This window comes from Hakea prostrata, chromosome 6, assembly GCF_041222555.1.
Source record: "Hakea prostrata isolate BN-2017 chromosome 6, UWA_Hpros_2, whole genome shotgun sequence".
NCBI classification, from domain to species: Eukaryota; Viridiplantae; Streptophyta; class Magnoliopsida; order Proteales; family Proteaceae; genus Hakea; species Hakea prostrata.
In genome coordinates, this window is record NC_142605.1 from 10,044,940 (window position 1) to 10,058,096 (window position 13,157).

General features: G+C 35.8%; 1 protein-coding gene across 1 annotated transcript in view; it reads left to right on the plus strand.

Annotated features, from left to right (window-relative positions):
• Nucleotides 1–10,729, plus strand: part of LOC149012219 (SH3 domain-containing protein) — a 49,412-nt gene extending 38,683 nt beyond the window's left edge. The window contains exons 20-27 of the mRNA XM_089158351.1: nucleotides 17–163; nucleotides 4,705–4,921; nucleotides 5,768–5,893; nucleotides 6,016–6,150; nucleotides 8,737–8,820; nucleotides 8,909–9,085; nucleotides 9,436–9,495; nucleotides 9,608–10,729. Coding sequence (XP_089014477.1) covers nucleotides 17–163; nucleotides 4,705–4,921; nucleotides 5,768–5,893; nucleotides 6,016–6,150; nucleotides 8,737–8,820; nucleotides 8,909–9,085; nucleotides 9,436–9,495; nucleotides 9,608–9,682 — 1,021 coding nt within the window. The 3' untranslated portion in view covers nucleotides 9,683–10,729. The remainder of the gene's footprint in view (nucleotides 1–16; nucleotides 164–4,704; nucleotides 4,922–5,767; nucleotides 5,894–6,015; nucleotides 6,151–8,736; nucleotides 8,821–8,908; nucleotides 9,086–9,435; nucleotides 9,496–9,607) is intronic.
• The last annotated feature ends 2,428 nt before the right edge of the window (nucleotides 10,730–13,157 follow it).

Sequence of the window (13,157 nt, forward strand, 5' to 3'; positions counted from 1 at the left end):
AATATCTGATATCCAGGGAAATACGGAATCATGATAATGCAAAAAAGGAGTGGACAGATGATGAACTTAAGAAACTTTATGAGACCCATGAGAAGCTGCTTGATCTGGTTTCCTTGTTTTGTTATGTTCCCAGAGCAAAATATCTACCCATGGGGCCTATCAGGTATGCTTTCCTGAAACTGCATGTACACGTCCATCTTTGCTTTTGACGAGTAGATGGGATAGTGACTAGATAAACCTTAAAATTTATACTAAATCATAGTACTTGATAACTTGTTTTGTCTCTCCTTAATTTAAACATTTAGCTATTTCAGTCTTCAGCATCTATAAATTGCCTGAAGATGGGAGTTCTTTTCCAACTTGCCTGAGTTTTTTTTCCTGCAATGGATTCGTTTCTTTTCTTTCCTCACCCTTCTTTTCTTATGGTTAGTTCTCTGGTTTAATTTCCACCCTCCTGTGGTCACCCATCACCTAACTTCTGCCGGATTTTTATCCAATCAAGTTCTGACTTGCTCAAGTTCTGTCAAGTGTACCATTAGATGATGTACATTTGGCATATTCTAATCCTAAGGTTAGTATTTTCCCAATCTTTAAACATGGTTTCTTTTCTCATCCCTCTACTCTATTCTCTTTACTCTTTCTCGGCTCTCTTGGCTCTCTCTTCTCCTCTGCCTTCTCCCTCTTCAGTTCCAGCAGCACCGGCCTCTCCACTGCTACGTGTTTTGAGGTGAAATTGCTAAAAACAATCTTTGAATAAAAGTGGATTGATCTTTTCTGGGAACAATCTGGAACTCCCACAGTTCTACGTATTATCCTTCAAAAAGTCAACAAATCAATAACCAAAAAATATTTACATACCCTGAGTTGCATTTTTTGCTAACATGGACATGGAAGATCCTTCAATATAAAGTGTCTATTGCTTTGATGAACTTCTCTCGTGACAAAGCCCCAGGTAAGACCAGAAAATGCATCTGAGTATCTCTAAGAACCAGTTCTGATTTACATAGAACCGAGAGAAGAGAAGAGGTATTATCATGGGGCTTTTCAAACAAGGATTGCAAATCATGTGGTCAAGGGCAAGGAAGAGTGGTTAGAAGGGTAAGCTGAAAGGTAGTTGGTTAAAAACAGCTTTAGCCTTCCTAATTTATGTCTAGAATAGGCCCACTTCTAATGACAGCTATCTAAACAGTATTGAAATAGAATAAGCTCCTTAATGATAACTAATGGAATCGACAAAATCTCATTTATATATTTAATTCCGTATACAGGATTAAACCCCAAATATGGGCCCTTACAGAAGAGGTCTATTACATTAATGAACTCTAAAATAAGAAGTGCAAGGCTTATAAAACCCATACATGGGCCAAAAGTAGTCTTTCTATGCCCAATTGCACAATTTAGTGCAACAGTATTGCACATTCATAGAATTTTGGTATCTTTCTTCTGGTCTTCAAATTGGACTAGAGAACTTTTCAGTGATTTTATTTGTTTAATAACCAGATTCAAGTTTGTGCTTGGGTATGAAATTGCACTTTATTATACAAGCCAATTTTTTCACTGAATTAAATTTGGGCATGTATTAACATTATTCAACTTCCGTTTTGGCCAAGTTTTTGGATATCGATTGAAAAATAATATTACCCAAGATGAGGATTGAATTATTCTGCCATGTCTCGGTTACTAGTGGTTCATTACTTTTCAGAATGTGTATAAGTGTATATTTTGTACATCATATATCTCTATGCACAATCATGTAAGTATTTGAAAGTACATTATTATCCAGGCCATTCATCAGCAATTGACTGTTAATTTAGGGTCTGCTGAACCTGCTTGTTGAGTTCTGGTAATGAGATCTTCTCTACCAAATATTGTACCTTTAACTTTGCTTATTGATTTATGGAGAAGTACCTGAGAAATATGTTAAACCTATTGCCATGGATGAAACCTTCTAGAGAATCAACAACAACAACAATAAACCTTGTTCAACTAAATGGGTCGGCTACATGGATTCTTGCCTTCCTTTCAATTAGTTATGTTTGAGGTCATGCTAGATACAAGGTTTAATCTATTCATATCTTTTCTCACACTTTTCTTAAGGTTGTCTTAGGTTTATCCTTAGCTCTTCTAGTTCCTTCAATCTAAATTATATCACTTCTCCGTATAGAGGCATTTATAGGTCTCCGTTGAACATGACCATGCCGCCTTAAACGACTTTCCCGAAGCTTTTCACTTATGGGAGCAACTCCCATACCAACTCTAATATGATCATTTCTTATCTTATCCTTCCTCATTTTGCTACTCATCCATATTAGCATCCTCATTTATGCTACACTGAGTTTATTTATATGATTCTTTTTAATAGCTCAACAGTCTGCACTGTACATCATAGCTGGTTGAACGACAATCCTATAGAATTTTTCTTTAAGCTTAATGGAATACGTCGATCACACAAGACCCCGGACATACCTCTCCATTTCATCCACCCTATTTTAATTCTTTGGGAAATGTCATTTTTCTATATCACCCTTTTTATTTGTGATTGAACCTAGGTACCTCAAACAATCACTCTGAGGAATCTCCTTATCGTCAAGTTTCACCACCTCATCATCTGCCCGATCATGACTAAAGTTACAAACTAAATATTCTGTCACCGTTCTACTTAATTTAAAGCCTCTTGATTCCAAAGTTGCTCTCCATGGTTCTAACTTGGTATTAATCCGCATTTTAGTCTCATCTATCAACACAATATCGTTAACAAAAAGCATACACCAAGGGACCTCGTCTTAAATGTCTTTGGTTAATTCATCCATTACAAGTACAAATAAATATAGGCTTAAAGTTGATCCTTAATGTACTCCAACTGTAATTGGGATTTCATTACTTTGCCCCCCCCCCCTGTTCTTACACTTGTCATTGAACCATCATACATATCCTTAACTATGTCTATATATTTACTTGCAACACTTCTTTTCTCTAGTATTTGCCAAATTAATGCTTTAGGAACTCTATCATAAGCTTTTTCTAGGTCAATAAATACTATATGAAGGTCTTTCCTACACTCTCTATACTTTCCCATAACTCCTAATTAAGTAAATAGCCTTTGTTGTAGATCTTCCCGGTATAAACCCAAACTGGTTCTCCGTATTGTGGTTAAGTGTCTCAAACGGATTTCAATTACTCTCTCCCATAATTTCATAGTATGGCTCATCAGTTTAATGCCCTTATAATTTTACAACTTTGAATATCTCTTTTATTTTTGTGAATTGGAACCACGATGCTTTTCCTCCATTCATTTGGCATTTTTGTTGTGCTTGAAGCATGCTCGTTTAGTAGACTAGAGAAATAGATTTCGCATCTTTTCTTAATATCCTCATCACATACTAGTACTTTACCATCTCCATTTTTAATACATCTAACATGGTCGAGATCTCTACTCTTCCTATCTTTTATTTTAGCATTCTTATAAATAGATTTTTTTTTCCCTTCCTTCATGCCCAACTTATTGTATAACTCTTCATACTTCTTCTGCCTTGCTTTTCTTGCAATTTTCCTAGTTTCATTTCTAGCCAACCTATACCTTTGAAGATCCTCAACATCCTTAGTTCATTGTCATGTCTTAAAACTAGCTTTCTTATTCTTAATGGCAGCTTGAACCTCACTATCGCACCACCAAGCTTCTCTATAAGAATGGAGTTTTCCTTTTGATTTACCTAGGACATCTTTAGCCACTTTCTTGGTATCCCATTCAAAATCCCACTTTCCTTGTTTGATTACTTCATTAGCGAAGGATTTCAAACACTCTCCTTTCAAGTTCCACCATCTTATCTTGGGATAGTTAACTTTGCACCTTTTATGAGTTTTTGGGGTTAGGCACATATCCAAGACCATAAGTCTATGTTGTGTGGTTAAGCTTTCCCCTAATATCACCTTGCAATCCTTGCACAACAATCTATCAGTCCTTTTAGTTAGGAAGAAATTTATTTGTCTTCTATGATGTCCACTTCTAGAGAATCTGCACTTGTTAATTTATATTTTCTGTGCATGATACAAAATTTTCAACAATTAATGTTGGAAGGTTACGTTAAATGAATTCAACCCTCCACCCATACTAATGTCCAAGTGGATGTGTTTTTTACGACTTCCAAGTGCATCTTAGGTATGTGGTCGATGGTCATCAAAAAATTGGTTGCACCACTACCTGATCCTTTGTTCTGGCAATCTGCTTAGGATGAAATTCGAGGGTTAAGTATTATAAGGATTTGTACTAGTCCATATGAATGATGGATCACAATTTTGATCGATCAAATTCAATCAGTATATCCACCCATCCTTGACTGCTCATCTTCTGAGGTTAACTAAGATTGGCCAATTTTGGCTGAAGTTAACTTGGATTAGTCTCAGTAAATCTCTATCAGAGTGGGTAATTTAAACATATATCAGCCAACCCTTAATCTAGAATTTGCCCAGTTAAGTGAAAGAAATTTATACGACATTTTTAGTTGCCACTTAGTGAAACTTGTTCAATTTGAAATTGTACTTTTTTGCTCCCTCTTAATTTCTTTGCTTCAATGCCAATATTTGTCTGTGGATAAAATTTTTATTGTGGATCCTTGACATATGTTGTTCATAGTCTGTTAGATACTTGGGACTTTTAGAGATTGATTATCTAGCCTCACTTGGTAATGTTCTAAATTTTTGTAACAGTGCCAAACTTATAGACATCTATCGGACCCGGCATAATATAAGTGCATCAGGTGGTCTCAATGATCCAGCTGTGGCTACTGGGATTTCTGACCTTGTTTATGAATCAAAGACGACACCTACTGAATCAGATGCACTTGATGATGACCTAGTAAATGCTTGGGCGGCAAACCTAGGTGATGATAGTATATTGGGAAACAATGCAATGGCAATGAACCGGGTGAGGAATCTAATCATTTTGTATATAATATTTTTTGGATGAATAACTAGTATATAAATTTGGTACAGTTATCTTGTTTGTGTTTATTTTCTTTTGAATTATGTTGGACTACATGATGTCAAACTAATGATGTCCTCAAAAGCCAATCTATAGGTTGTCATAGGAGCATGTCTCCTGTTCTGTTGGATTGTTACAATGAAGAGCAGCCAGTTTGAATAATTTTTTTGGTTCCAACTTAAATTCTTCTATTATCTTTTTCTAGTTTCGGGTTGGGGGTTTGGGTCAATGATGTTCATGAGGCTGAATGGTTATGGTCATCATCTTGCTGTCTTTTTTTAGCCCGTGTATCTTTGAGGTGCAGGTAACTCAATGGCCAGCTCTTCTCTTTGTTCACTATTATTTCTCGATGCAATTATTTGTTACATTGATTTGGTAAATATTACCACTTGAAATTATCAAGGTCGTTCAACAGTATACTTTATATCTTTGTTCTATTGTTCATTCTCTGACTATGTGTGGACCTCAGTTTCACCCTACTTTCTTTTGATAGGATCCATGTTGCCGATCCAATTTAGTAGGGATAAGGGCCTTAAGGCTGAGTTGTTGTATTATTCAACAATACCTGTCAATCTTTTTCCTTTCATTTTTAAGGGGAAAAAAATGTTGTCCTGCTACTTTGTGTCACTATTCGGTTCTCTTTAATATATTTGATGTGGAGTTTAAGTTGGACTTGTGTTAAAGCTAATTTTTCGCTTCTCTGGTTATGAGCTTTGTTCATCATTTGTATTTAGCCTATTTTTCTTAAAAAATTCTTATGTAGTGTATTCTTTCTCCACTCCATTGTAGGTTAATGAATTTCTTGCTGGTGGGGGACCTGATGCCCCAGATGTTGAGGAGAACATTACCTCTAGACCATCTGTTGGTTATGATGATATGTGGGCAAAGACACTTCTGGAAACTTCTGATGCTGAGGTGTGTGTGACTGTCACAGTTTCCTTCTATTTGGTGCTAGATACACAGAATGTAACCTGATTCAAATATATAATTGCATCTAGCAAGTGACTGGAGATTGTAACATTCCCTTATTTTCGCAGGAAGATGATGCAAGGTCATCTGGATCATCTTCTCCTGGATCTGCAAGATCTGTTGAGTCTTCCATATCATCTCACTTTGGCGGCATGAACTACCCTTCCTTGTTTGGTTCACGACCTGCCTATGGGAGCTCAACGGTATTTGATTGCATGCACCTTTAAGTTGCTTGGTTTTCATGTAGCTTTTAGTGATACTTGATTGTAATATGGTTGAGCTTTCTGTGGTCCATATGGAAGCATTGAGTTGCAAGGTGTCTTTTTAAATCCCTCCTATTCTGCATATAGCATCACTTATCAATCTTTTGATAATTTACCTATTCTATTATAATTCACTATATATCTAAAATTTTTGTTAGTGTTATGATAATGGCAAAATTATGTTTTGAGTAAACCCCTTTTTTGTTACATTGTTAAGCTATGCTGAAAAGGTAATGTTATATTTTATTTACTTCGTTTTAGATTCTTCATGGTCTATTATTACTTTGGTGATATTCTTCAGGTCAAGCAATGAAATATAAGAACTTTCAGCATAAAAGATTGAGAAAAAAAAAAACAGCAAATAGCCACTGTGCTGGTGCCACGTGGAATCATTACAGTAATGAATTGACACCTAGAATTTCAACTTCAAATGCTGTTACTTTCACATGTCATAGGTTGTTCTCATCTAATGCTCTTTTGGGCTTTCAAAGTCAAGAGCGGCTGATGCTATAATCTGTATACTGTAGTAGTATATTACTTATTTTTTAGTTTCATTCAATTATGTATCAATATTCTAAATGTTGTTTCATTTGCTTTGGCAATTATTATGTTTTCCAATGTTCTATTTTTCATATCCATCTTTTTTTAATTTCTGATTTTCTTAGAACTGCATGCCATACCATTGTATTTCTTTCACTAAGACTGTTTCTTCTGTGGTAGAACATATTGGTAATAACCTCTATTTGCAAAATAAAATAACCGCAAGCGCACAATATCGTGTAGCTAACGGGTCGATCTTAGGGATATATACCACTTAGAATTCAACTTCTTAATGATTCAAAGATTTGAACTAATTAATTAAACTAAACAAGTGATCCTAATCCATACATTTAATGCAATTGAATTGAAATGAAAAATAAAGCAAACATAACCAACGCATAAATAAAAGACAGGAAAAAAATGCGAACAATAAAAATAAAAGGGAAGTGATCCGAGTGTCAGCTCTGGATTGAGGGAAGGGGAATATAATTATAATGACTTTGACCGTGGACCCTTTGCCGTAGCTTACAGTCCACCGATCGGGGGAGAAGATATTAGAGAAAAAGAAATTGCAGAAAGTAAATAACAAAGTAATAAAAGGAAAAGGGAAATCTTAACCAAAGAGAGGCACGACTGTAGGCATCTTTGATCAAGGACCCAGGGGGAAGGGAGAACAATAAATAAATGCTGAAATTAAATCCTAAATTAAGAATATGGAAGGGTAGATAGAAGCGGGAATGGAGGGGGGAGAGAAGATTATTGAAGAATGTTACTTGCATCTTTGAATCTCCAAAAAAAAACTTAAATAAACGATTCAAATCTCAGCCAACCTTAACAACCAGATCTAGAATAATCTAGATCTGCAATTGCTAGACCCAGAGAGAAAGCGAATCCTCAAACTTGAAACTTAAACTTGAACTTGAAATTGCATTGATAAAAACAAAGGAAATACACTTGCATCAAATAATTACACAACTTCAGTCTTCCTTGCAAAACATTAAAACCTAAACATTCAATCTAGAATTAGAACCCACAAATTAATCAAAGAACTAGAGAAAACCTAGAGCAAGCTAAAGAGAATAGAAAGTGCAAAACTAAAATAAACTAAAGAGAAAATAAAATGTAAACTAAACCTAAGAGGGGAGGTAATATTTATAGAAGAAGGAGAATAATTTACAAACAAGGAAATAAAATAATAATACTACTAATAATAATAATAAGAGTAAAATAGAAAAAGAAAAACAAATAAAGAAAGAGAAAAATTCGTTAGAAATAAAGAGAGAGAGAGAGAGAGAGAGAGAGAGAGAGAGAGAGAGAGAGAGAGAGAGAGAGAGAGAGAGTGGAGAATTAAATAAAAATAATTAAACTTGATTTTCACGTGGAGGAAAAGTGGAAGAAAGAGAGAAAAAGTGGAAGAAGGAAAGAAGGAAGAAAAATCCATATTTTTAGAAAAACGATTTTGGGTTAATTAAGGAAAAAAATAAAATAAAATAGTGAAAATAATAGAAAGTGGGAAGAGAGAGAAAACTAATTAGAGAAAAAAAAATCTTCTAGAAAAATAGAAAATCCTAATCTTTGACTACTTGTGGGCCCCATACATTCATTCAATTACAATAAAGAAAAATAAAATAAAAATTCTAATCTAATTTTATAAGATATTCTGGAGTTGGCCCATGATTGCATCTCTAGCCCATCATGCTCCAAATTAGGCCCACTTTTGCACTTGAGAATTTGAACTAACTTGTAAAATCGCATGTTTCATACCCAAAACTCTAGATATTCGCTAAAGTCCTAAAAATTCATAAAATCTGCAAAAACAACATAAAACCCAAGGTAGCTCTACTCAAAGTATGTAAAATGCATGCTTTATGCCCTAAGATTTCACAGATAAATGTGCTCATCAACCTCCTTGTTGGACTTTTATTATATGGTTTGTCAATGTTTAGAAAAGGAACTTTTCTTATTAACTGCATTTGACTATAACAGGAGAGGTCATCAGCACCATCTGCAAGCAGATTTAGAAGCCCTTCTATTGGTGCTTCTTCGTCAATCGACAGTCATGGTTCTCCGGTTAGAGTTTATACTCTTTTGATATCCTCCTAATTCTGTTTCCTAATTTGATTAGATATTCTAGTCCTAATTGTTAAAGCCTGTTCAGGTTAGAGAAGATCCTCCATCATATTCAGCATCTGTTATGCAGAGATATGAGTCATTTGATAACCCCATGGCCAGCTATGGGTCCCCGAGTTTTGAATCACAAGAAGAAGAACGATCTTCTGACAATCCGCAGTTTGGAAAGGCACTCTATGATTTTACTGCTGGCGGTGATGATGAGGCAAGTTAACTCTGTTTTCTTTTCTTTCTTTTTTTTTTTTTTTTTTTTTGGTTGGGGGTGGGGGTAGAGGTGGGGTTCTTTTAGATTAACTGTTGTTTGGAAGTCAAGAAGGAACTTTTGCCGACATACGTTTTGAAATTCTTTGTCAGTTATGGTTTGTTAGCATAATTCTTGCCTCGTAATTAGTGGCTACTTAGAAATCTTTGTAGTTGAACTACTTATGCACACACACTTGGATACCATCCACAGTTGATGTGGTCAGTGCAGTGAGTCTCTCTCCCTGCTAAAAGTCAATTGAATGGTTTTAAGGTAGGTTTAGAGATGATTGGTTTGTTTCTGTTTCATTGCAGCTAAACCTGACTGCGGGAGAGGAGGTCGAAATTGAGGATGAGGTGGATGGTTGGTACTATGTAAGTATAAAAATGGAAAGAAGAAACAACAGTATTTGAGCAATCTGTCAAATCTCATCATGTCTTAATTGGAATAAACATGCCTGATGCATTGCCATTTTGCAAATTGCAGGTAAAAAAGAAACGTCCTGGAAGGGATGGAAAAATGGCTGGTTTAGTTCCTGTTCTCTATGTCAGTCAATCTTGATATAGTTGGCTTTCTCTATCACAGTTTGATCTTCTACATTTTCTGGCCTCCTCTACAGACTCCGTTTTTTTTTTCTTTTTCTCATTCCTATTTGAGCTTTGTTCTTTCTCTAGATGGAAGTTTTCTTCATCAGTTAGCTGAACCATTTGAGTGTTGGAATTGCTTTTCAGATTCTTCTCCTATTTCTCTATGCTACTCTCTTCGTCATCTTCGTCCGTTTCTCTTGCATTTTCAGGAATATCCATCTTCTACTTTCTTGGGTTTCTCTGTAGAATTAGGTAGAGCCTTTTTACTATGGAAGGAAAAAAAAAAAGGAAGAAAGAAAAAAAGCTCTTGGTTCTTGGTTCTTTGTATGATATGCTGAGTTCCCGCTTGTGTATTCCATCAGTTTTTACTGAATTTTGCTCTCAGACTAGGAAATGGTTAGCCACAATTACAACCCAATATTTTTTGAGTGAGCAGACATAATTAGTAGCCTGTTGTTCCCCAGTGTGGAACAATACGATTGTTGTATTCTTTATTGTTTTAGTTGATGTATTTTTGTTCATATACTCCCTCATTTTGTTAAGGATGCTTAAAAATTATCTTCTAGATGGGTTTGTGCTTCTATTTTTAAGCATAACAATATGTTTTTTCATCAGTTAATGTAGGTTTGTCTATTTTCAGAGACGCATTTCTCACTTAAGTTTTTCTGGCCTGTCATAGATAAAATAGCTAGCAGATCTCAGGTGAATTTAATACGTATTTCCTACTTCAGCTAGGATTTTGATATTTCCTACTTCAGCTGGGATTTTGATGCTCTTTGATAATATGGCTGTGAACATTATTCATATTTGTTTGTTCTAATTTATCTATTTATAGAAAACAAGAAGTAGCACTGCACTGTACAAGTGATACAATCTATGGCCTGGTCCATGCCACAATAAGCAGGAAATCTTCTGATGTCTACATCCCAGTATCAAATTAGATGGTTCCATGAGAAGTATCCTCATGTCCTGCACAGCTTTATATTTTTGATAGTCTATTAAGGGACAATGTTCTCTACATGGGAGTAGAGGGTGCATCAGCACCCATTGGAACTCTTGTTTGTTGATATCCATGTGGCTCTCAAATCATGACACGTGGTATTTTTAAGATCCAATGGTTGTGATCTCTTTTACCCTTGTAATCAAAATCATTTGGATTTCAAAAATATCATGTGTTGTGATTTGAAAGCCACATAGGGATACAACTGCAAACAAAGACTCCATTCCCTGCTTACTATCTTTGAAAGCTCATTGGTTTTTTTTTTTTTTGGGGGGGGGGAAAGGGGGTGGTTGTGTTATATGTATAGTTTTTAGATTGCGACACGTGGTATTTTTGAGATCTAATGGCTATGAACTCTCCTTGTAATCATCGTTGTTAGATCTCAAAAATGTCACGTGTCGTGATCTGAGAACCATGCAGGAGAGGCGACAACAAATAGAGCAGAGGCTTCACCTTTGCTTACTATCAGTTATGGATAAAAATAAAATAACTTAATTTTGAAAAAAAGAGATGGAGAGCGGAGATGATGGTAGACCTCTGCATGAGGAAAAAAGAGAACTACAAAAGAAAGCAATGCAATAAAGTGTTCGATTCTCTACATCGGCGGATGCAGGGTATTGAGTTATAGTGAAATTCTATGGACAAGATTCAGCACGCAGAGGAACGCAACTTTAAAGCATTGAAGATAAGCTTAAGGAACCATGGGGATTAGATATAATTTACTAATGCAGACACTCAATTTCTCTTAATTTATTTGCTCATACTTTGCATTTTGCTTTTATTTCCATTCTACCTGAAAGAAAATAAATCTTGGTCGATGCTTCTTTGTAATTGAGAAGCACTTATTGTTGCAATTACATTTCGCGCGATAGTGGTGCCCCAGTCATTCATGTACATCAACAAAATTGACCACAATTTACCTCCAAAAATATTTGTCTATATAACAATTACCTCCATTCCCCCTTTTGAATTTTCTTACAGGTAAATTTTCCTAGGTAATGATAATGTTGTCAGTAACTTATTTCTAAGAATGAAGGCATTCTGAAATAGGGAAACAATGCCAGAGAGTAGGGTATCAACAGTGCGATTTGGGGTGGTTTCTGGCTGGGTCTAACGGTTTTGGGCTGAAAACACCTAGTCCAAACACGGCCCATTAGCAAAATAACGGTTTGGGGCTGGTTTGGGGCCGATTTCGATTTGGTGTGGTTCGCGTTTGAGCTAACGGTTCAGACTCGGTTGACTAACGGATTTTGGTGTGCAAGAAAAATAACAAGAAATAATTGAGCATCTTACCACAAAAGCCAAAATTTTATGGAAAACAAAGATGCTATTGGTCAATTTTCATTAAAAAAATCCACCAATTCTATAGAAATCAAGAATTTAGATATTAAGTAGTAGAATGACTATTTTATCTTTGAATTCATAATTAATTTGTTTAGTTGTTTATGCCAACTACCTAGTGGTAATATATTGATTCAAATACTATTTAATGTAAAATTATAAAATGGGCTGTAAAACGGACTATAACGAGTTGCGGTTCCGTTTCGGGTTGTGCGGGCTCCGCCACCTTCAGCCCAAACATAGCCCATTAAGGTTTGGTTCAGGCCGATTCGTGCTCTAATGGGTCGGTGCAATTCGGTTTTAACAGTTTGGACTACAAATTGACACCCCTACTAGAGAGGGTCTAGTCCTACCAACAGCCAATTTGATCAGTACCTTATACAGGATCGTGCATAGAAAAATTGGATCAAAACATGGAAAATAAAAGTGGCATTCTCCTTTTCTTGTGATAAAAATAAAAGAGATTGATAGATGCCAATAGGAAGGGAAGCAATTCTTAAAAAAGAAAACCGAAACAGATTTGTAGACTTGATAAGGTCCAGACTCGTTGAAGAAAATACGCTTGAAAGGCGTCCACCCTAGTGCTTTATAAGGGCCCATACAGAAGAGAACCGAGCTAATCTCATCTAGTGTAGGCTCATGAAAAAAAGCCTCCATATCCTTAGTAGACAACGTAGTGCAAATACTCAATGAAAGTAGGGTCCATATATAGTTCTACAACATCTAAATACATCCGTGATAAGGAAAGAATAAATAAGCTTAAACCAGTCCGGTTTAAGTCCCGGTCCGACCAGATCGGAATCAAACCAGTTCGGTTTGAGCCTAGTCCGACCAGCTCGGATCGCGTTAGACCGACCAAGTCAAGGTCAGTAGAATAAGTACAAAGGCTGAATAACAAAGTAAATCTGAATAAGATTCTAGCCAAAGAAACAGTATTCAGTCACGACTCAACTACTCGTGTTTGAGTAGGACTCAATGACTAAGAGTCAGATCACAACCTAACTAGGGTTTGAGTCTCACTCAAACTCATACATAGAAAATCTATAAAAAGGTAAGGGAGCACAAGAGAAAGGTACGCTGAATAGAGCCATCACTATTCGTATTATTA